Source organism: Enhydra lutris, unplaced genomic scaffold (assembly GCF_002288905.1).
Source record: "Enhydra lutris kenyoni isolate GAN:26980312 unplaced genomic scaffold, ASM228890v2 scaffoldscaffold74, whole genome shotgun sequence".
Classification (NCBI taxonomy): Eukaryota; Metazoa; Chordata; class Mammalia; order Carnivora; family Mustelidae; genus Enhydra; species Enhydra lutris.
This window is the reverse complement of record NW_019154158.1, coordinates 6,309,887-6,333,775: the sequence shown is the minus strand read 5'-3', so window position 1 is coordinate 6,333,775 and position 23,889 is coordinate 6,309,887. Positions and strand designations below refer to the sequence as shown.

Below are 23,889 nucleotides of genomic sequence, written 5' to 3'. Positions count from 1 at the left end.
TGTGGGCTGAAACCTTTAGAAGGATATGTTGCACCTTTCTCCAAGAGTGAATCCTAAAGTGGCCCCTATCCACCACCAACCTTAACCCTCCCTCCCCTTGTACCCGCAGACATTTTGCCTCTGTTCTGGGTTTGACAGGAAGTGAAACTCAATTGTCTGCCCAGCAGACCTGACTGGGACCCAGCCCTGGGCCCCGGATGTGCCCCCCCACCCCACACAAACACACACCCTGTGAAGGAAGAGGAGAAAGAAGAGGCTGGGGAGAGCAAGGCTGTTGTTTTTTCCTTTCCCTTTGCTCATTGCGGTTTCTTTCTTTCTGATTTTTGTGATGTGGTTGATTAAAGAAATGAGCACCTGGAACAGTAGGCATTATACGCCTCCTCCTTAGATGTTTCTTGGCCTTTCTCCCCCTCCTACCCTCACCAATAACTGACGATGTATGATGGACCACAGATCCTAAAGAAGACACAAAGAAGCTTTGGGTATGACCGATTTCATCCTATTCTTTAGAGAGATCACCCCGGGCCCCACTTTGAAGTCTCAAAAAAAAAAAAAATCTTAACATATCCAAGGATGGAGTGAAAAACACAGGTCATATGTAATGTGTTATCACCACTAGCATTGTTTGCAAGCAAAGCTGAGTGCCTTAAGGCTTAATATCATTCTAGATGAGAGGTCCAGGGGCAGAAAACTGCAGGAGGTGCTAGGAGACTTGTTCTTTCTTATATTGTATGTTCAGGATGGCTTAGAGTGGGGAGGCTTTACACATACACACACACACACACACACACACACACACACACACCCCCCAAGCCACTCTTTACTGCAGTCCTTAAGTTGTGCTATGTCTTTGGCTGACTACAGAACTAAGCACAGGACCTAGTGCATAATGGGCCTTCAAGAGGTTATGATTCCTTATGACTAAAGAGGTTATATAGGTAGGGGACAGGCTCAGTGGGTGGAGCATGTGATTCGATCTCTGTGTTGTGAGTTCAAGCCCCATGTTGGGTGTGGAGATTACTTTAAAATAATAATTTTTTAAAAAAAAAAGGAAGGGGAGAAAAATCATGGGGATAGCATGGCCCTTGTCTTTTTTTTTTTTTTTTTTTAAGATTTTATTTATTTATTTGACAGACAGCGATCACAAGCAGGCAGAGAGGGGAGGAAGCAGGCTCCCCGCCGAGCAGAGAGCCCGACGCGGGGCTCGATCCCAGGAGCCCAGGATCATGACCCAAGCCAAAAGCAGAGGCTTTAACCCACTAAGCCACCCAGGTGCCCCGGCCCTTGTCTTTTTAAGACTGGGAGACAGGAGCAGAGAGACAGACCTTCTCCAACCCCTGCCTCCTTCAGATCTCCAGTTCAGGTACAACAATACTCCCAAGCCCTATTTCTCAGCAGTTACATTTCTGATAAAAATGAAGGTTTTTTTCCAACAAGCCTGTATGGAAACATTCAAGAACTGCTTAGATCCCTTCATTGCCACTAGAGGGCCTCATGTATTCATGCCTTCTCTCCAACCCCCACCAAAAGTATGTCTATATTATGTGTGTATATGCGTATACACACACATACACACATCACACAATACAACCTTCCAGTCAGAGCTCACCCCTCCCTCTCTCTTCTATCACCAGGTGTAAGAGGGAAGATTCCAGGAACTCAAGCCCTGTTACTGTGCCCTAGTTCAAGGACGGGTAGGAGGGGGTTAGCCTGGGTTGGGGCGGGGCCAGGGAGGAGGATGCCTGGGTCCCCAGTTCCTACCAGTAAGTCCTAGGCCTCTGTCTATCTCCGTTGTACTCACAGTCAGTCCCGCCATCATCCATGCTGCCCCAAGAGCCTTAACAACTTCAAAACAGATTCCAGACAGGAGGAGCTGAAAGGATCTTCTCTCACCCCTACTTCTGGCGGGGGCCTTTTACAGCACCTGCCAAGATCAGCAGGTAAAGTGGGAGGGTTAGAGCATGGAGAAAGAGTGGACACCGACCTGAGTGCTCCTCGCACCTGAACAACCCGAGAATTAAGGGAAGGCCCTGAGTCTTAAGAGAAGGAGGTGTACTTATATTGGGGAAAACAAGTCTGAGCCCTCTGGGGTTTGGGTTTTAGAGGGGTGAAAAACCTAGAGGCAAAGGTGGGCCTCAAACAGTGTTAAACACTGCGGAGCCCATGGGAGGAGGGAGGCATTTGTATCTCACGATGCAGTGTCTGGGACTCTGGGCTTGCTGCTGTGGAATCTTCTGGGTATGAATTCTGTCAGTGGTGGATGGAAAGGAGTTGGGGGGGTAAATCCCTGGATGGCGGCAATTAGGAGAGGGTCAGACGTTGCCTGGGTGGGTCCCTGCTAAGCTGTGCCATCAGCGGCCCTGCCCTCTATCATGACCTCCCAGGGCTGGGATGAGGGAAGAGGCTATGGGTTGATTAGAAAGACTGGAAGATGGATAGAAGCCGAGCTGTCCCGAGGCGGGAAGAAGATGAGAAGCGCAGGATGTGGAGAAAGAGGCACAGGCCAGAGCTCTGGAGATATTGGGGGCGCGGGGGGCGGGTGCGGCTCAAGCTTGGTGAACTGGAAACAGGGGCCTCTCCAGACCGGAGTTCCCGTAGTCGGGGTCGCGGGCACTGGGCGCGGGCGGCCAGGCCGGGGCGGGGGGCGGGCAGCTGTGTCGTCAGGAACGGGGCGGCCTCGCGGCGGCCGCGCCTGCCTGGTCCGTCCCCTCCAGCCCCGCTCGGGCTCCAGCTCCCGTGCCGGCGCTTCAGCTCCCACCGCGCGCCCTCCGCAGGCAAGGTAGAGACCCCGCGAGGCCCCCGAGCCTCCCACCCTCCCCACCCCCCGGAGCCGGAGGGGGCGGGGGCCGCGGGAGGGGCCGCCGCGGGGCTGGGTTAGGGCTGCTGGGCAGAGAAGGAGGAAGCCCCACAGCTGGAGCGGGTAGCTAGAAGGGTTTGCGCCAGGACGCGGGGGGCAGCTGGAGAGCTGGGCCAGAGCTCCCTAGGCAGCGTCTCCCCCAGACCTTCCCCTCCATCCCCCCTGTCACTCGGAGGGATGGTGAAGCTTGGCTCCTAGGGGCCCGAGTCAAGCGAAGTCCGTTTTGGAACCTCCACAGCGCTGCAGGGGTGCACAGGGGTTCTTCTTTGGCCTCCTGGTGCCCAACTTCCCACCCCTACCCTTTCCACACCTGTCACCGGGAAGTTTCTGAAACTACCTGGGTCTGAATCCCACTTTTCACCTCTAAATGGGGGAAGTGAGCTTTACTGAGGAAGAAATGTGACTACTACTGGGCATCTCTTCAGCCTCATTACTATGAGCCCACATCCCCCAACCATGCCAACATCGTAACTTCCTCCTGTACTACACACACACTCTCTCTCTCTCTCTCTCTCTCTCTCTCCCTCACACACACACACACACACACACACCCTTAATCAGGCAACATTACCATCTGCAGTGTTTGTGGAGGCTTAATGAATTTTGAGACTTCAAGGCTAATGATTCCCTTGCCAGGGCCACTGACGAGTAACAGGGATGAAAAGAAAAATAGACCTTCCCTCGGTCCTGGGAAAGAGGAGGAGGATGCAGGCCCTGGTGTGGTTAAGAGATTCAGAAGTCCAGGTAATCAGGCCTGGACCTGCCTCTTGGGTTTCTTGCTGGGTCAGCCTGAATGTTCTGGGGGCATAGCTGATTCTTGAGTAATGATGAATTTATATGATTTGGAATGGGAGTGACAAATATTGAAGTGGAAAAGGAAACTTTAAATATTGGCACTGGCCTTGGAAATCATATTTATTTCTTGGTTATGAGCAATTTTGGTATTTACTGTTTAAAGTAAGATCTAGAAAGTAGAGGTGCTATGATTTAATGGAATGGACAAAGGACAGGATGTCTGGAATTTGGGTATGACCCTGAGATTGTGGCTCTCCGTCTGGGCCTCAGTTTCCTCCTCTGAAAAGTGTGAGAGTTGGTACCTCCCAGCTCTGAGGATGTTCCAGGAGTCTCTGCCTCCAAGTCAGCTTCTTACTTTCTCACCTCAGGTTGGTAGGGGTGGGCAGGGAAGCCAGAGGAGGGAAAGGAAGGGTGAGTCACAGATAGCTGGCAGGCGGGCAGCAGACCTCACCCGCCCAACCCTGGCATTCGCCTGGACTAGCCCAGGTTATAGCCTCAGGGCTGGGATGGAGCAGGGAGGACAAAATTGGACTTGTTATGGTTTGTTAGGGTCCAGGATCCTAACAGTTTATATGCCTTTCAGCAACACGGGCAGCAAAACTTTTGGTGAGACAAGTCAGGAGGACAACTGAAAAGATACCAGGAGCCCTTTGTCTGAGGTCCCAGCCCAGAGGTGTCCTTGGACCTTGACAGTCTAGCTTCTAGCCACCTCCTCACCCTCCCAAAGGCAGAGTGCAATATCTCAATACTCCATGTCTATGCCTGAGATGACACAACGGGGCAAAGGGTATGACTGGGCTTCCCTGCTCTTGGGAGCCCCTAGAACTGATGACTTCCTGCCACCATTTTTCCTAATGTCCAGATGTGTTTCTCCATGTAACACCTTTGTATAACAACAACAACAGTAAGAGCTAACATTTACTGAATTCTTTCTCTGTGCCATACAACTGCTTCCTCCGTGCCTTACAATAGCTAAGTTTATTACATGTATTATCTTACTTAATCTCCATGCTGTGACTGATTTCTCCAGGTACACATTTTACCAATGAGGAAACAGGTTCAGGAAGATGAAATAACTCACCCAAGAGCCAGGATTCTAATCCACGCCTGTCTAGTTCAGAAGTCCATTCCCTTAAATTCTACTATAAATTACATGCAAGATCTGGGGGAACTAGGAGGGGTCGTTGTGAAAAGAGAGATGTGTCTTCTCTCCTGTTCATCATCCCTCTTTTGCTCTCTCCTTGTCACCTTCTCTCTCAGATTTCATTTCCAAGAACCTTGGAGCCATCTAAGAATCCCCAGGGGTAATCAGAGAGACTAATTAAGCCATAGAGGCCCAATTAGCCCTAAGACTATTATGTATTCATTAGATCTGTTGGCAGTAGAAGTTGGATTATAGTCATTGAAAAGAACCAGATGGGTGGAGTCCTTTCTCCAGATTATCAGTGTCCTAGGATCCCCTTTTTAGTGTTCCCAGAGAGCCCGCAGAGGAGGAGTCGTATACTACATAGATGTGGACAGCAGAGATGTCCCAAGTGCAGAGGCTGCAAAGAAGATTCTTGCACCATCAGAAAGGAAATTCTTGTAGGCCCTAACTGCCTCCTTGAGCCTTACCCAACAAACCCTAAATAAATGGGCAAAAGAGAGGCAGAAGCCCCAGATGGAATGCCACAGTAAGTGCTTTTTAGCAAAATTCATTCATTCAACAAATATCTATTTAGCACCTCCTATATGTGTTACAAATTATTTCCTCTTCCTGTCCGGATGGATACTCTGGCATCCCATTTAAGCATATTTGGACTACTATTTTTGAACCTATGGCTCCCTAACTTTGCACAATGATTTGTATAAACAATATGGAGCACCTATACCACGCTGGGCACAGGCTTAGGAATTGGGGATATAGTGGGAACAATACTGACAATTCCTGCCCTCGTGGAACTTAGCTTTTGGTAGGAGAAGACAAACAGTAAACAAAGAAACAAATAAATTAGCAAGGTAATTTCCACTCTCGATAAGTTCTATGAAGGAAACAAAGGAGGCTGCTGTGCAAAAGATGGGGGTGTGCTTTGGGAGGGAACAATCGGGGAAGGTCTCTTGAAGGAGCTGACACTTCAGCTGAGGCAAGAAAGCAGCTCTGCCAAGAGTGGGGAAGGGTGTTCCAGGCAGAGAGAACAGTATGTCTCATGGCCCTAAGCAGGGGAGAACTTGGCTTGAGGAACAGAACGGAGGGCAGTGAGATCAGAAGGCAGTGTGTGGAGGGGAGAGTGGAACAAGAGGAGGACAGAGAAAGGCAGGGGCCCCATGACATGGTTCTTGGGGTAGAGCTTTGACTCCCACTTATCACCTGCCGTGGGAAGTCCCAACCTCTTCAAACTCCAGTTTCTTCCTGTGAAGAATGGCTCTAACAGGAATTTCTTATCTCATAAGATCTAATTGTAATTGTTAGTACAATAATAAGTACCATTTCTTGTAGGCCTTCTATATGCAGGTGTCATACTGGGTACTTTTTGTAGGTTATTTGCCTTAATCTTCACAGCTGTGGCAGATAGGAATCATTCTTCCCATTTTACAGATGTCATGTGTCCCAGTCACACAGCGGTATCAGAGCTAAGAACAGAACCCAGATATGACTAACTAGTTTTGCTGGACTCCTAAACACTGCTGTACTATGCCAGTGTGAGATATTACTGCTATTGCTGTTATTGAATCTTCCAGTCGAATTGACCTCTGAGACTTGGCCCAGGGCCATTGGGCACCGTGATCCACGTGATGGCTCCTCCTTGCTCCCTGGGTCCCCTAGCTGCAAGTTAGGACTCCTTGAACCTAGCAGGGTGCAAGGAAAACCCCGCGTCTGAGATTCCCGCACTCAGCTCACCCTCCTACTAGTGGGAAGCGAGGCAGATGCTCAGAGCCTTCTTCCCCTACTTCCTCCCAATCTCGCGCGCCTGGGTCCCCGCCCTTCCCCAGTGGAGCTCTGAAGGGCGCTGGTGAGGCGGGGCCGGGGCCAGGGACCTGGCCAGAGCTGGTTCTGTGTCGCGCGTCAGAAGCGCGCTAGAGGTCGTTGAGGGGCGTGGGTGGTTCGGGACGTGGGTGGCTGAAAGGGGCTGGGGACCGAGGCTGGAGGCGGAGCAAGATGGGATCGTGGCCGGGGAGGCGTGCCACAGAAGCAGTGAGAACCACCCGAAGGGCCGAAGGACCAGGACTGCGGGATGTGAGAGGGGAGAGATCGTAGAGACTGAGGGTGGCAGGAGAAAAGGTAGAAACGGAGGAGGGACACACCCACAGAAACACATATAGACTGGTAAAGCCAGGTGGGGGGAGGGTGAAGAGAGGGGAATGGGGAGAGTCAGAAATGAAGCAAGACAGATTCGGGGAGAAATCAGAGAGATGGAGAAGGATCCAGAAATGGAGGGGAGAGAGTCAGAGATGAGTCAGAGAAACAGACACAGAGGACAGACTTGGTTAGGGAGAGACAGACTTAGGGGAGAGGTCCAAGGGGAAAGGAAGTGACTTGGGAAAGAACAGAAATAATAGTGGGAGTGGAGAATTAATGGAGCAGACAGGAGCAAAGTCAGGCAGACAGATGGCTCTTCCTGCCACATACTCTTCCCATCTCCCTCCAGACCTACACTCGGAAGCGCAGGTTCAGACGCCAGAAGTACTACCAAGCTGCCTTTTTAGTCTTCCTTAAGAAAAAAAGAAAGATGGCCAAGGAGAAGGGCCTAATCAGCCCCAATGATTTTGCCCAGCTGCAGAAGTACATGGAATGTGAGTCTTCCTCTCTGTCCTGAAGTTCGGGAAAAATTATCCCAGACAATCCCTACTCCTCATCCCCCCTTCCCCTAGTTTCCCCAGTGGTCTTAATCCAGTTGGCTCCTGACATAATGCCAGGGAATATGGCTGGGAAACGGAGGAGAGGGAGATGGGGCGATGTCTGTGGTCTCGGCTTTCCACCCACCTTTTCTGAATCTCGAATGCCTGCTCCAAGTCTCAGAGAAGAGATGTAAACAGAGGTACCACTCTGGAGCATTTGAAATGTTAGTCTTTCGATATTTCTCTCTGCATCTCTGTGTTTATTCCTGGAATTTCTTCTTTCTTCATTTGACTAGAATCTTTTTTCCTGTTGGATGTCTGGGTGGGACTCTGTCAGAGGGCAGGGAGAGCCAAACCAGACTAATGCTCTTCCTTCATCCTCTTCATACCCCAGACTCCACCAACAAGGTCAGCGATGTCCTAAAGCTCTTTGAGGATGGTGACATGGCTGAATATCTCCAAGGAGATGTGAGTGGCAACTGGGAAATCCTCTCCTTGCCCAGCTCCTCCCATCTTTGATTTTGCTACTCCGCTGGGATTCCCAACTTCCAGGGATTATTCTGGGCCCTCCCCTTTCTGTTCTCCCTCTAGATACCCCAGTGTCCATTGTTACCACAGCTATTGCTATAGGAGAAAGCAAGAGATTCTAATTGAGGACTCAGCCTTGAGAAGAAACCGTAGTCTGCCTTGGATGCTTCTTAGCCCTACACTTGTCTCTGTCCTTGCTACTCCTAGTTCTTCAGTCCCTGCCTCCCATCCTGCACACTCCCTAGGGTAATGCTTGCTCTCATCATAGGCCATTGGGTACGAGGGATTCCAGCAATTTTTGAAAATCTATCTGGAAGCAGATAACGTTCCCAATCACCTAAGCCTGGCACTGTTTCAGTCCTTCAAGATGGGTCACTTAGAAGACACTGTGAAAAATGGTATGGTCATGAAGGTGGGACTGGGCTGGACTTCCGGAAGAAAAATCAAAGTAGTATGGGTTTTGGGGTGAGAGTTGAATTGAATTACATTTTGGAGGCAGGGTTGGGGAAGAGAGGTGAAGGATGGCCATTCTGGTCTAGGAGGTGGAGGGGGGAAAGTTAAAGGGAAGAGTTGGAACAAAGGAAAAGAGAAGAGCCAGAGTGGAGAGACCCCTAACCTCAGATCTACTGTCCTTTCTGTAACCAGATGTGGTGTATCTCAGTGATGTCTCCTGCTACTTTTCCCTTCTGGAGGGTGGCCGACCAGAAGACAAGCTAGAATGTGAGTTGCCATCCTGGACTGGGAGAAGGAAAGAAAGGAGAGTAGAGGGGAGGGGGTATTTCCCAGCCTTCCTTCCCTCATTTTTTCAGGACTCCTAAAAGCTGACAGGGCCAGACAAAGGTGGGGCCAGAGTATGGGCTCATTTCCTCTGTTTCCCAGACTTCTTATCCCTAATGCCATGCCAGTTCCCGTGTCCTGTATTTTTTTATGTGGGTGGCCTGGGTTTTTCTGGGTTTGTGGGAGGTGTGTTCTGTCTCCCCTATTAGATTCACCAAGGGTTGAATCCAGGCCTGTTTCCCCTCCCTTTTTGTCTCCTCTCTCGGTCCCAGTGCCAGGCTCTGGGCTCTTCATCTAAAAGATGTCTCCCACTTCTTTATTTCCCCTGTATTCTGTTATGAATTTGGGGGCTATTCCTCACAAACTGACCCTGGCCCCCCTAAAACACCCCACAGTCACCTTCAAGCTGTACGACACGGACAGAAATGGGATCCTGGACAGCTCAGTGAGTTGGGGGACCTGTATGCTGGCCAAGGGAGTATGTGTCCATTTGTCTGTGCCCTCCTGTCCCAACTCTTCCAGGATCTTAAGAAGCAGAGGAAGCTAGAGGGAGAAGCCAAGTCCTCCAGGACTAAATTTGGGAGTGGGTCCCCAGATCTTGGCTCCTTAAAGAGGAGGCTAGAGACATGAATTGGGAGCTGCCTTGCAAACATACCAACACACATAGACACTCATGTACTTGGCAGAGATACCTGAGAATGAGAGGTGGCTCTTGGGTGGCCCAGGAACCCTGATTTCTAGAGAAGAGTTTGAATGGTGGTAGTGAGGTGGGATATGGCTGTGGCTCTTACCTCTTGGCCCCCAGGAAGTGGACAGAATCATCATACAGATGATGCGAGTGGCTGAATACCTGGATTGGGATGTGTCTGAGCTGAGGCCGGTAAGGCAGTTTTTCCTTCATGTCCCTCCTTGTGCCTTCTCTCTGGTGAATCCTGCATCTATCTATGCCATTTCTGACAGGCGGCCGGGTTCCCTTGGCAAGGATGGCTGGGCTGGATGTCCTAGGGGGCAGAGGTGTCAGACCACACCAAAAGTCCCCTCCATTCCCGGCTCAGATTCTTCAGGAGATGATGAAAGAGATCGACTATGATGGCAGCGGCTCTGTCTCCCTGGCCGAGTGGCTCCGGGCAGGGGCCACCACTGTGCCATTGTTAGTGCTGCTGGGGCTGGAGATGGTGAGTAGGAGAGACTTGTGGAGATGGGTAAGATAGCTGCCTTGGGTTGTGTGTGCCAAGGGCTGGAGCTCTAAGGGCTCAGGCTCTCCCTAGCATCTACTTTGTCCTCCCAGACGCTGAAGGACAATGGACAGCACCTGTGGAGACCTAAGAGGTTCCCCCGACCAGTCTACTGCAACCTGTGCGAGTCAAGCATTGGTCTTGGCAAACAGGGGCTGAGCTGTAACCGTGAGTGATGGAGCTGGGGGGTGTGGGGGCAAAGGGACAGCCCAGCTACCTGCAGGAGCATGCTGCTTTGACCTTCGAAAGATCTGGGTTCAAGTCCTGGGCTCTGCCATTGGCTCGTTAAGTGGGAAAGCCACACAACTTTCTCTTCCTTTCTTTCTTTCTTGAAATACAGTTGACACGTAATGTTACATTAGTTTCAGGTGTACAGCATAGCCACAGAACATCTTTAAGCCTCAATTTAAAATGAGGTTTCCTTGACTGAAAATGAGATAACTGGGAGCATTGAATAAGTGGATGCAAGAAAAGTACTTCACATGGGGCATGTCCATACTGTTAAGTCTGCAATAAAAATTAGCTGCTATTATTATTGTTATTGCTGTTGTTAAATCTAGGCCTCCCTTGCATCTTCCAACTGAGTTCCTGGCATTTAGAAGGAATGGGAGTAGGCATGGGGTAGCCATTGCTCTTTCACGGGGAAGAGTGACCAAAAGGCACAGGTATTGGAGGTGAGCCCCCACACTCTCACAGCAAGGGCTTATATGTCTTGTTTAAGTGAATAATCCCGCCTTACACCAAGGTAAGGAGGAGATAGGGGAGGGGCTGTAACTAAGGCTCTGACCCTTTTCCTTCTCGCCCAGTCTGTAAGTACGTCGTTCATGACCAGTGTGCCATGAAGGCCTTGCCTTGTGAAGTCAGCACCTATGCCAAGTCTCGGAAGGACATTGGTGTGAGTGATCCCATGCCCACCCCAATACCAGCTGCATCCTGGCCCTGCCCCTAGCCAGTTTCTGCCCTCAGCCCTTCCCCTAGTCTCTGCTCGGACCCTCTCAGACAAGGGATTGCCTTTCTCCCCAAGGTCCAGTCACACGTATGGGTGAGAGGAGGCTGTGAGTCTGGCAGATGTGACCGCTGTCAGAAGAAGATCCGTATTTACCACAGTCTGGTTGGACTGCATTGTGTGTGGTGCCACCTAGAGGTCAGTTTGGGAGCTATCCAGCCTCTGCCTTGGAACACCTCCCTAATCTACCCTCTGCGCTGGTCTCCCTGACAGCAGCTCCCTCATAGCCACAGTTGCCCTTGCTTCCAAGGACTCTCTTTCCAGTACCAGACCCTCAGAGCTGAGAGGTGACAGGTTCCCTCCATGATGTCTGTATGCCCACCTTGTCTTTCAGATTCATGATGACTGCCTGCAAGCCATGGGTCATGAGTGTGACTGTGGTCTGCTCCGGGATCACATCCTGCCTCCATCTTCCATCTATCCCAGTGTCCTGGTGAGACCCTTAGGCAGTGGCTAGGAGGGGACAGGAGGAGTGCATCCCTGATTTAAACACACACACACACACACACACACACACATGCACACGCATGCCATGGCCTTTATAGCAGAGAGCCTATACTTTCAGGATTCGAGTCAGACCTTTATCTGTTTAGGGATTCACATACAATCCAATTTTCTTTCCCTTTGCTTCTCTCCCTTTCTAGGCCTCTGGACAGGAGCGTAAAACTAGCAAAACAAGCCAGAAGACCATGGATGACTTACATTTGAGCACCTTTGAGGCTCTGCGGGTACATGAAGGGGGTGGGTTTTTCTTGGCTGGAGCCCTCATAGGAGGGAATGAAGTGGGAAAGGTGGGGAATGGCACTTGTTCTCTACAAGCCTCACAAGCATCTCTGGGGACGGGCCAGCCTTCTGCCACTGTCTCTGGGGCCCATCTTAACTCTGAGAAAATCCTGTTCTCCTTATCCTTGTTTTTTTTTTCCCCCCCAAATGCAGATTGACCCTGTTTCTAACACCCACCCACTTCTGGTCTTTGTCAACCCTAAGAGCGGCGGGAAGCAGGGGGAGAGGTGAGAAGAGACATACTGGGTCTTCTAAGATGGAGAAGGAGGACCCATAGAGGTTGGGAATCTGTGTGTATGGAGGAGGCACCTTGAGAAAGACATCAAGAGGGTGGAGTACAGACTGTCCATCCCTTACCATAAACTCTCCTTTTTCCCTCATACAGGGTGCTTTGGAAATTCCAGTATCTACTCAATCCTCGACAGGTATTCAATCTCCTAAAGGACGGTCCTGAGCCAGGGTGAGTATAGGTTGGGGGCTGTATTGTAGTGTTTGTATGTGTCTGCCTGTGTACGTTGGAGGAGAGCAGAAAAGAACACATGTCGGGAGAACAGGGCTAGGGGACCCCAAGAAAGCAGAATCCGGAATGCTGCTTTTACTAGTGTCACTGGCTATCCCCATACCCCTGAGTTCTCTGGTTCAACTTTGTTCTGCTCTCAAAACATGAAAATACCAGTTTCTCCCTAACCACTGATGAGTGGCTATAACTTTCCCAATTGTATTTTTTTCCTCTGACCTTAACAGAAACAAGTCTTTTGACAAAGGGAAAGGGGGTCCTAAGGAATAAGAGATAAGAAGTAATCTGCCTGTCCAGGAGTTGGTAGACTCAATCCTATTGTCCTTCCTCATCTTCTCTCTTTCCTTTTATCTCAGGCTCAGATTCTTCAGGGATGTCCCTGGTTGCCGGATTTTGGTGTGTGGTGGAGATGGCACAGTAGGCTGGATTCTAGAGACCATAGGTCAGTACAGGGAGAGGCTCTGGGAAGGGCACTGGGGCACTGGCCTTCTAGAGCTAACTCCATCCATCCATCCCCTGACCTGCTTCCCTAGACAAAGCCAACATGCCTGTTGTGCCTCCCGTTGCTGTGTTGCCCCTGGGCACTGGAAATGATCTGGCTCGTTGCCTAAGATGGGGAGGAGGTAAGTGGTTAAAAATTGTTTTCCTGGGAGAGGGAGGGAGTTGGGTAGGAAAGGAAAGGCACATAGAGAAGGTGTCTAGGCATTGTTATAGAAAAGAGGGTTGGGGAAGAAGAGGGACACGGATGGGTGGTTACCAAAGTGGATTGTCCCCAAGGAAGAAAGCTTGGGATGAAGCAAAGACCACAGTCTGAACCTAGAAGGGTCAGGGTGACAGTCCTCTTCCCTATACACCTAAAAATATCTTTCTGTTTCTCCAACCAATTCTTAGGGCTCATAGAATCCAGAAATACAGAGGACAATGTGGGAATAAGAAAGGTTGTAAAAGAGCTAAACCAGATGTTCAGTGATCGAGCTAGCAGGGAGCTTGGCCGTGATTCATTCAGCCACTCAGCCAGTTAATCAGGGGTCATTCATTCATTTATAATCATTTCTTCCTAAGTCAATTGCAACAATTTCTTAAATATACTCTGGTCTTAAATATACTCTTCAAATAGAGTTCAAAGGATGGTCTTAGTAGATAAATAGGTCAGGGTGGAGCAGGTTGAGTCTGAGTTGTCTTTTTTTGAGGCTGTTGGACTCAGAGTCCAGCTCGGAGATCTTGCAGAAGTTTATAGAATAGGGGTCTGCTAAGGAAATTGAAAAGCACTCTAGATAGAAGTTGTGTAAGGCCAAATGAGCCACCAAACAGCATGGTAGTGCATGTATTAGGGAGTGTGAGCCCATTGGTTATGAATGGGACATGCAGTACAAGGTGGGGAATCGGGGGAGGAAGAACTGAGTTGAACTGAGTCCAGATTACGGAGGGTCATGAATGCTGTGCTGAGGAGTTTTTTACTTTATCCTGACAGAGATTGAAAGCAGACAGCCCACAGAAATGATTTGTATTGTTTTGCATTGTTTGCCTTGCAGTGTTTTAAATTTTTTAAACCTTGCCTATTTCTAAGAAGTGGGTCACATATTCTTCAGTTCACCACGATCTCTTCAGCTCTCTGCTAGTCACTCGTTCACTTCATCTTTCTAGCCGCTGAGGCATTTGAATGTGCAAACCCTGAACCATACGGAACTCCTGAACTTATGAAAAATGTAACTCAAAGAAAAAATAGGCATATATATGCCTATTTGCATATATTTACATATATAAGTACATATACATATATAAGTATATGCAAATAGGCATATATAAGTCCTCTATATATACGTATGTAAAAAACCTGTTGTGTATATAAAATATTATTCCAGAATATAGAAATATCTAATACATATTATTATAATCTAAATCTCATAGTAGGGACACCTGGGTGGTTCAGTTGGTTAAGCATCTATCTTTGGCTGAGGGCATAATCCCAGGTTCCTGAGATGGAGCACCATGTCAGGCTTCCTGCTCAGCGGGGAGTCTGCTTCTCCCTCTCCCTCTGCCCCTACGCCCTGCTCTTGCTCTCTCTCACTCATTCTCTTTCTCAAATAAATAAATAAACTCTTAAAAAAATAAATCTTGTATATAAACATAGAACCAATTTTTTTACCAGTTTTTTTTTAGATTTATTTATTTGAGAGAGAGAGAGTGTGTGTGGACAGGAAGAGGGACAGAGGAAGAGGGAGAGAGAGGGGGAGAGAAACAGACTCCCTGCTGAACCCAGAGCCCGGGAGCCCCTCTCAGAGTTCTATCCCATTACCTAAGATCATGACCTAAGCCAAATCAAGAGTCAGACACTTAACAGACTGAGCCACTCAGATGCCCCTGGCCTGTTTTTAAATCTTCATCATCTAATTTTGTGTTGACTTAAAATACTAGACACTTTGAAATTAAGTATTTTGGGTCTTTACTGTGTGTTCTGCAAATGAGACTGTCATAGTAGTTTCTGCCAACTCAGCCTAAATCATGAAATAATGATATAAATACAACACTAAATTTGTTTTTGAAAATTTGTGTTGATACTGAAAAAAATCATAAGATTTGCAGAAGAAGAGATGAAAGGAGTACCACAATGGGAGCTCTGTGGAGAGTGGATTGGAGGAAGGAGACAGGATAAAAAATTACCTGTATTGCAATAGTCTGGTCCAAAGACACTGAACCCCCAAGCAAAAACAACAGCAGCGCAGTTCATGACACTTGGTAACCAATGGGTTGTGGAGGATGAGAGGACAAGTCTAGGACATTTTCTGATTTGTGGACTGAGCATATGGGATGCCACTTAAGATAGAGCATACAGGAGGAGAACCAGTTTAAGGAAGATCGATTCCATTTTGCACATGTTAAGTTGGGATGTCAGTGGAGCACCCCAATGGAAATGTGTGCTGAGTAGTTACAAATAGGTATTAGAAAGATACATGTTTGAGAGTCATCTGCTCCTAGGAGATAATTGACATCCTGAGGGTAAATGGGTTACCTCAGGGAAAGAAGAGAAGAGGGACAAGGATGCAATATCTGATTTGAACACCCTATTTAACCGTTGAGCAGAGGAAAATCCATTATTAAAGATGTCTGTGTTAATGTACTATTGTTACTATTAGAAATCAATATAAACAGTGGCTTAAAACAATACAAATTTATTGTCTTACAGTTCTGGAGGTCAGACATCCCAAATAGGTCCCACTGTGCTAGAATCAAGGTGTTAGCAGGGCTGTGGGGTTTTTGTTTTGTTTTGTTTCTTAAAGATTTTTTATTTATTTACTTGACAGACAGAGATCACAAGCAGGCAGAGAGGCAGGCAGAGAGAGGGAGAGGAGGAAGCAGGCTTCCCACCAAGCAGAGAGCCCGAAGCGGGGCTCGATCCCAGGACCCCGGGATCATGACCTGAGCTGAAGGAAGAGGCTTTAACCCACTGAGCCACCCAGGCGCCCCAGGGCTGTGTTTTTCTAGAGGCTGCAGGAAAGAATTCTTTGCCTTGCCTTTTCCAGTTTCTAGAACCTGCCTGTATTCCTGGGCTCATGGCTCTGCTTCCATACCCGCAGCGTTATCACTCCAACCTCTGTTGCCATTGTCACATTGCTTTCCATACACTTATTTCTTACCTTCGTCTTTCACTTATAAATAAGGACCCTTGTGATTATATTGGACCTGCCCAGATAATCCAGGATAATCTCCCCACTTAAAAATCCTTAATGCCGGGGTGCCTGGGTGGCTCAGTGGGTTAAGCCTCTGCCTTTGGCTCAGGTCATGATCTCAGGGTCCTGGGATCAAGCCCTGCATCAACCCCCGCATCGGGCTCTCTGCTCAGCAGGGAGTCTGCTTCTGCCTCTCTCTCTGCCTGCCTCTGCCTACTTGTGATCTCTGTCTGTCATATAAATAAATGAAATCTTTTTAAAAAAAAATCCTTAATGCCTAGAATAGGGGCAGCTGGCTGGCTCAGTCAGTAGAGAATGGACTCTTGATCTCCAGGTCGTAGAGTTCAAGCCCTGTGTTGGGTGTAGAGCTTACTTTTAAAAAAAATCCTTGGGACGCCTGGGTGGCTCAGTGGGTTAAAGCCTCTGCTTTCGGCTCAGATCATGGTCCAGGGTCCAGGGAGCCCCACATTGGGCTCTCTGCTCAGTGGGGAGCCTGCTTCCCCCTCTTTCTCTGCCAGCCTCTCTGCCTACTTGTGATTTCTGTCTGTCAAATAAATAAATAAAATCTTTAAAAAAGATCCTTAGTTTAATCACATTATCAAAGTCTCTTTTGCCATGAAAGGCGACATATTCACAGACTCTGGAGATAAGAATGTAGACCTCTTTGGGGCACCTGGCTGGCTCAGTCGGTAGAGCATGCAACTCTTGATCTTGGGGTTGTAGTTCTAAGCCCCACATTGAGTGTAGAAATTACTTAAAAATAAAATCTTTTTTTAAAAAAAGAACTCAGGGGCACCTGGGTGGCTCAGTCAGTTGAGTGTCTGACTCTTGGTTTTGGCTCAGGTCATGATCTCCAGGTCAGAAGATCTCAGGCTGGGCTCCTGGCTCAGCAGGGAGTCTGCTCCCCCCCTCCCTCTGTCCCTTCCCCGTACTCACGCACAAAGGCGAATGTGTGTGTGCTCCTTCTCTCTGAAATAAATTTTTTTTTAAAAGGTCGTAGACATCTTTAAGGGACCACTATTCTGCCTGCCAAACACACTAAGAAAGGAACAGTCGGAGAGGGTCCTCTTTAGCTTAGAGAAAGGTATTTTAGAGGCCAAATGAGTTTCATGAGTTAAAAAAGAACTAAAGATATACTGTTGGTTTTGGCAGGAATTATTGGCAATCTTTGCCAGAAGAGTTTCAGCAGGGTGGCATGGCAAAAGGCAAATTACAGTGGGTTGAACCATCAGTGGAATATGAGAAAGTGGAGACTTACTTTTTTTAATCTTTTTTTTTCCTGATTACAAAAATAATACATGCGTGTGGTAAAAAAATAATTCAAACATTTCAGATATAAATGCCCAAAAAATTCCCTGTGATCTACTCCCTAAAGTTTTGGAATCTATTCCTCCATGTTTTTCTTTCTAGATACATACTAATATGTACTTAAACAATGAGATCATTCTATTGATGTTTTTCTTCTTTTTTTTTTTTTAAACTAAACAGTTCATTGTGGTTATCATTATATTTCAGTACAGTCAGATTTGCCTCACTCTTTTTACTACTGAGTAGTATTCCATTGTGTGACTATGTCATAATTTATTTAACCAGTCCCCTATTGATAGACATTTGGATAGTGGCCAGTTTTTTATTACCAGCCATGCTGCAGTGAACACCTTGCACATCTATCTCTGCACACAGATATGAGAATTTCTCTAAGTGATATTTCTAGAATTGCTGGCTCAAAAAGTGTGAACATTTTACATTTGGCTAGTTATTTCCTTTTTAAAAGTTTTACAAATGGGGCACCTGGGTGGCTCAGTGGGTTAAGCCTCTGCCTTCGGCTCAGGTCATGATCTCAGGGTCCTGGGATCCAGCCCCGCATCAGGCTCTCTGCTCAGCAGGGAGCCTGCTTCCCTCTCCCCCTCTGCCTGCCTCTCTGCCTACTTGTGATCTCTTTCTCTCTGTCAAATAAATAAATAACATCTTTTTAAAAAGGTTTTACAAATAAGAAACAAGTAAAAGTTACACAAATAATATATCAGTACATTTTCACTGTAAAAGACTTTACAAAGTAAAATATGTAAGTGTTCACATATAGATCTTTCCCTCTACTCCCTACCAAATCCCATGTCCTTCCCCAAAAATAACCACTGTGTCCTATTTGTATTCATTTTCCTGTTTTTATATGTACACATACACACACACACACACACACACACACACACACACACACAACTTTTAAGCAAACATAAATAGGAACATACTATAGAGATTGTTCTGGGACTTCTTTTTTTTTTTAAGATTTTATTTATTTATTTGACACAGAGAGATCACAAATAGAGAGGCAGGCAGAGAGAGAGGGGGAAGCAGGCTCCCCACTGAGCAGAGAGCCCAATGCGGGGCTCGATCCCAGGACCCTGAGATCACGACCTGAGCCGCAGGCAGAGGTTTAAACCATTGAGCCACCCAGGCGCCCCTGGGACTTCTTTTTTCATTGAATAATATGTCCTGGAGATCTTTCCGTGTTAGTACATATAGATTACATTGTAAATTCAACAGTTGTATGTTATTTCTTGGCATGGATTTGCCATAATTTATATAACCTTCCCCTGCTGAAGGGCATTTAGACTGTTTCCAATTTTTTGTTGTTTTCTTTTTTTTTTAAAGATTTTATTTATTTATTCGACAGAGAGATCACAAGCAGGCAGAGAGGCAGGCAGAGAGAGAGGAGGAAGCAGGCTCCCCTAGAGAGCAGAGAGCCCGATGCGGGGCTCGATCCCAGGACTCCGAGATCACGACCTGAGCCGAAGGCAGCGGCTTAACCCACTGAGCCACCCAGGCGCCCCTAGACTGTTTCCAATTTTTTGTTGTTTTCAATTTACATGTATGTCCATTTCTGTAGGAGAAATACCTTATTTTTTAAGATTTTATTTATTTATCAGAGAAAGAGAGGGAGCACGCACACATGTGCAAGCAGGGGGAGCAGCAGACAAAGGAAGAAGCAGGCTCCCACTGAGCAAGGAGCCCAAAGTGGGACTCGATACTGGGACCCTGGGATCATACTGGGACCCTGGGATCGTGACCGGAGCCAAAGGCAACCGCCTAACCAGCCGAGCCACCCAGGCGTCCCTGTAGGAGAAATTCCTAAAAGTGGAATTGCTGCATCAAAGTGTTTGTTTTGATAAAATTTGATAACATTTTGATAAAAATTGCCAAACTGCCTTCCAAAAATGGAATACCAATTTGTGCTCCAACTAACAGCATATGAGAGTGCTGGTTTACTCATAATCATATTAACACTTGGTTTTCTCAACCTCTTTATACTATGTCCATACAACAGGCAGCAAAAAGTTAACCAATTATTTTAATTTAAAATTGTTTTAATTGTTAGTAATATCGAGCATCTTTTTTTAAAGTTTTTATTTATTTATTTGAGAGAGAAAGAGAGAGAGCAGGAACAGGGAGGATGTTAGAGGGAGGGGGAGAAGCAGACTCCTCACTGAGCAGGGAGCCTGGTACAGGGCTCCATCCCAGGACCCTGGGATCATGACCTGAGCCAAAGGCAGATGCTAAATGACTGACCCACCCAAGTGCCCCAATACTGAGCATCTTTAATCTGCATATTGGTCATTTGTATTTCTTTTTCTGTGATTGGCTTATTTGTGTTATTTGCCAGTTTTCTACTGACTTTCTAGATTTAGTGATTTATAAGCATTTTTCAGATGTTGGTGAAGTTAGCCTGTTATATGTGCTAGAGATACTTTTTCCAATTTGTATTTTTTTTAGGTGTGTGTTTATTTAACCATACAGAAGTTTTAAATTCTAAAGATTTACTTATTTATTTATTGGGGCACCTGGGTGGCGTTCAGCGTCTGCCTTCGGCTCAGGTCATAATCCCAGGATCCTGGGATTAAGCCCCCCATGGGGCTCCCTGCTCAGTGGGGAGTCTGCTTCTCCTCTCCCACTTCCTCTGCTTGTGTTCCCTCTTTTGCTGTCTCTCTTTCTGTGTCAAATAAGTAAATAATATCTTTATTAGAAGAAGATTTATTTATTTGAGAGAGACTGCGTGAGTACACGTGCATTGGGGGGGAGAGGCAGAGGGAGAGGAAAGAATCCCAAGCAGACTCCCCACTGAGCATGAAACCTGATGTGGGGCTCGACCCCACAACCCTGAGATCATGACCCTAGCCAAAACAGAGTCCGATGCTCAACGGACTGGGGCACCCAGGAGCCACAGGAAGTTTTAAATTTTAATATAATTGTATTTACCAGGGACACCTGGGTGGCTCAGTCGCTCTGCCTTCAGCTCAGGTCATGATCCCAGAGTCCTAGGATTGAGCCCCGCATGGGGCTTCTTGCTCAGTGGGGAGCCTGCTTCTCCCTTTGTCTGCCACTCCTCCTGCTTGTACACTCTCTCTCTCTCTCTCTGATGCATAAATAAATAAAATCTTTTTTAAAAATTGTATTTATCAGTCTTTTCCTTTTTTTTGGCTCCTAGTTTTGTATTGTGCTCTAGAACAGCCTTTTCCACTCACAGATTTCAAAACCATGCACTCACGCTTTCTGCTAGTCCAAATTCTGCTTCATTTTTTTGCATTTAAATTCTTTGCTCATCTTGAATTTATTTTGGTATAAGGAGTGACTTCTACATCCAGCACCCTTTATTGAATAATCTGTCTTTGAAATGCCATCATATAATAAATTCCCATGTATATTTGAGGCTATTTGTAGGCACTCTGTTCCTTACTACTGAACTTTTTATTCTATTCATTGTGCCAGTGTCACAGTGTTTTGATTCCACTGCTGCATGCTGTGTTCTCTCTGGTAGAATAGGAAAAGAAAGTGTGTGTGAGAGAGAGAAAGGGAGAGAGACTCCTTATTAATCACTCATCTTTTTCAGCATTTTGTATTTTCCTGGCTGTTATCTCTAAACTTTCAGATGAACTTTGGTTTTATTGTTAGATGCATACACACATTGGAAACTTGGACTCTCTATGACAGTGTGGAGAAAAGGGTCCGGCAGGGGCTGACCTTAAAATTGCTCCATCGGAGGGGCGCCCAGGGGGTTCAGTCAGTAGAGCATGCAACTCTTGGTCTCAGGGTTGTGAGTTTGAACCCCACGTTGGACATAGCGCTTACACTTAAAAAGAAAGAGAGAGAGAGAGCTATGGGAGTTAGGACAAAGCACCCTACCCTTTCTTTCCTTTTTTAAAGACTTTGTTCATTTATTTGTCAGAGAGAGAGAGCACAAGCAGGGGGAGCTCCAGGCTCCCCATTGAGCAAGGAGCCTGATGTGGCACTCGATCCCAGGACCTGGGATCATGACCTTAGCTGAAGGCAGATGCTTAACCGAGACACGGAGGTGTCCCATACCCTACTGTTTCACTGGCTGGGGCTAGGAGGGTCTGGTCTGCAGAATCAGGGCAGAGGATCACTAGGAATCTATGGGATTGGGAGCTGAGAAAAGGGCCCTCTGAGACCCCTGGTTCAGTTCTAATCTGTCTTCTCCCCCATCCTTAGGATATGAGGGACAGAATTTGGGGAAGATCCTCAAGGATTTAGAGATGAGTAAGGTGGTACATATGGATCGATGGTCCGTGGAGGTGATACCTCAACAAACTGAAGAAAAGAGTGACCCAGTCCCCTTTCAAATCATCAATAACTACTTCTCCATTGGTGTGGTCAGTGAAGTGGGGTATGGGGGCTAGGGAGGAAATATGGGTTAAGCAGTAAGAAGCTAGAGCTGGTTAGAAAGAGGAGGTAGAGGTTAAGGGAGCTGTGACACAGGGAAATGGTGGGTGGGGTACAGTGGTGAGAGTTGCAAGAAAAGACCATGGGACATACTGCTACCAAATGGGGGAGTTAAAGAGAGTGTTCTGTGCTGAGAGAGGAGGCAGGCCTCTGATCCTACATGCCCTGAACTCCCCAGGATGCCTCTATTGCTCACCGATTCCACATCATGCGAGAGAAATATCCTGAGAAGTTCAACAGCAGGTGAGGGAAAGGAGGGTGGGGGTGGACATACACAGTGGCAGGGACCAGGCTGTGGCCAGGTTTGACTCAGAGCACTTACACGGCCCGTGGCACCTGGGAGAAGCCCCTTAGCCAAAGCCATCCTCTTCCCTAAGGACCAGAGTCAGGAGGCTGATGTCCTTCCCTGTCACTTAGCCTTCCTCTGCCAGCACTGTGTAACTTGTCCCCTCCCTCTTGGGCCTTTTTGGCACTGACACAGAATGAAGAACAAGCTATGGTACTTTGAATTTGCCACTTCTGAATCCATCTTCTCAACATGCAAAAAGCTGGAAGAGTCTTTGACAGTCGAGGTGGGTATGATGAGACCCAACCCTACATGCTTCTCACTTATTTATCTTAGTTTCTCCCTCCACAGGTGCCCTCAGGAACTTCCCCCATTCTTAAACCTATTACTTCAACCTCCCAGCTCTCCAATCCCAATGTCCCAGGTTTTCAATACACTGGTCCCTATTTCCTGCCATCCTTTGCAAACCCCCAATTCCTGGCCTTCCCAGTTTGTCATCTGGTGGGGGGAGGAGTGGTGTCCATGATGATGCCAGAAGGGAAGGACTTATGCTCTCCTCTTTCTCAGATCTGTGGGAAACCACTGGATCTGAGCAGCCTGTCACTAGAAGGCATCGCTGTGCTGAACATCCCTAGCATGCATGGTGGTTCCAACCTCTGGGGTGACACCAAGAGACCTCCTGGAGACACCCATGGGATCAACCAGGCCTTAGGCACTACAGCTAAAGTCATCACTGACCCAGATATCCTGAAAACCTGTGTACCAGGTGAGCAGCCTTGGAGCTGAGTGGGCAGGACTAAGGGGAAGGTGTGGCTCCCTTTGGAGGCACGCTGCTTCTCCAAAACCCATCTCCTTACTTCCCACCCACAGACCTAAGCGACAAGCGGCTGGAAGTAGTAGGGCTGGAGGGTGCAATTGAGATGGGCCAGATTTATACCAAGCTCAAGAATGCTGGACATCGGCTGGCCAAGTGCTCTGAAATCACCTTCCAGTAAGGAAAACTCTGGCCAGCGGCTCTGAGGGAAGGAGGGGGGACAAGAGAGCAGAAGGGTCATGGGGATGGTAGGGAGGAGCTGTACTAGGACAGTAACTCAGTAACAAAGAGTCTTTCAACCAAGCTAAGAAACAGAGTTTTGGTATTCAGTTGGTAAAGAAATCTCCACCAATCTGCCTTGGCTTCCCACAGCACCACAAAAACCCTCCCCATGCAAATCGATGGAGAACCCTGGATGCAGACACCCTGTACGGTGAGTGTTCCTTCACCTGCCCAAAACTGAACCCTCAAGCTTCATGGATCCTAAACCTGCATTCCACAGCTTCCTTACGCCATCCCATCTCAAGTTCCCCTGTGCATCTTTCTTTCCAAATCACGGTTTCTTAGCCCCTGGCCTTCCTGCCATGGCCTCTCTAGGACCCTGGTAAGTCCCCTTCACCCCACAGATTTACCCTCAAATCTCTACTGCTCCAGTCCCAAGGGAACCAGGTCCTGCCTCTGAACTTGACCCCTTCCCTTCCAGATCAAGATCACCCACAAGAACCAGATGCCCATGCTTGTGGGCCCACCCCCTCGCTCCTCCAATTTCTTTGGCTTCTTATGCTGAGGGGGACACCTCAGCCTCCAAGCCAGCCTTGAACCCACCTCTTCGTTCCTGGACTCTACTCCTAGGCTCTGTACATTGCTGCCACGCCCTCCTGCCAGCTCAGGGGAGTGTTCCTCCACCCTCACGGTATTTATTATCCTTGCACCACCTCTACTATTCCCCACGCACACGTACACGCATGCGTGTGTGCGTGTACACACACACCCACACCCCCACACACACATTGAAAGTGCCTCATCTGAATAAAATGACTTTTTTCCCCACACTGGGATATCTGTTAAGTA

The 23,889-nt window shown here is 47.7% G+C and overlaps 1 protein-coding gene across 7 annotated transcripts; it reads left to right on the top strand.

Annotated features, from left to right (window-relative positions):
* The first annotated feature begins 1,791 nt into the window (after positions 1-1,791).
* Positions 1,792-23,886, top strand: LOC111160133 (diacylglycerol kinase alpha). Of its 7 annotated transcripts, none has more exons than XM_022522972.1 (24): positions 1,792-1,940; positions 7,279-7,423; positions 7,863-7,936; positions 8,265-8,394; positions 8,642-8,716; positions 9,169-9,218; positions 9,579-9,653; positions 9,829-9,948; positions 10,062-10,176; positions 10,815-10,903; positions 11,033-11,152; positions 11,349-11,447; positions 11,659-11,742; positions 11,951-12,024; positions 12,183-12,257; positions 12,671-12,756; positions 12,848-12,937; positions 21,488-21,648; positions 21,897-21,961; positions 22,200-22,290; positions 22,572-22,770; positions 22,875-22,995; positions 23,191-23,251; positions 23,522-23,886. In XM_022522972.1, exons 2-24 carry the CDS (start codon positions 7,360-7,362, stop codon positions 23,603-23,605), a joined length of 2,202 nt encoding a protein of 733 aa, XP_022378680.1. In that variant the 5' UTR covers positions 1,792-1,940; positions 7,279-7,359; the 3' UTR covers positions 23,606-23,886. The 7 variants fall into 7 exon arrangements, with proteins under 7 accessions (XP_022378680.1, XP_022378681.1, XP_022378677.1 ...); XM_022522973.1 differs by lacking the exon at positions 1,792-1,940 and adding an exon at positions 2,714-2,779; XM_022522969.1 differs by lacking the exon at positions 1,792-1,940 and adding an exon at positions 3,584-3,601.
* Positions 23,887-23,889: the final 3 nt, after the last annotated feature.

What these genes read in the sequence shown, in the direction of transcription:
- LOC111160133 (XM_022522970.1), top strand. Translation starts at nt 6,789, where the DNA reads ATGGGATCGTGGCCGGGGAGGCGTGCCACAGAAGCA. An exon ending in AGTCTCGGAAGGACATTGGT is followed by an intron (nt 10,904 to 11,032) that starts GTGAGTGATCCC and finishes TTTCTCCCCAAG; the next exon opens with GTCCAGTCACACGTATGGGT. An exon ending in AAGGACGGTCCTGAGCCAGG is followed by an intron (nt 12,258 to 12,670) that starts GTGAGTATAGGT and finishes CTTTTATCTCAG; the next exon opens with GCTCAGATTCTTCAGGGATG.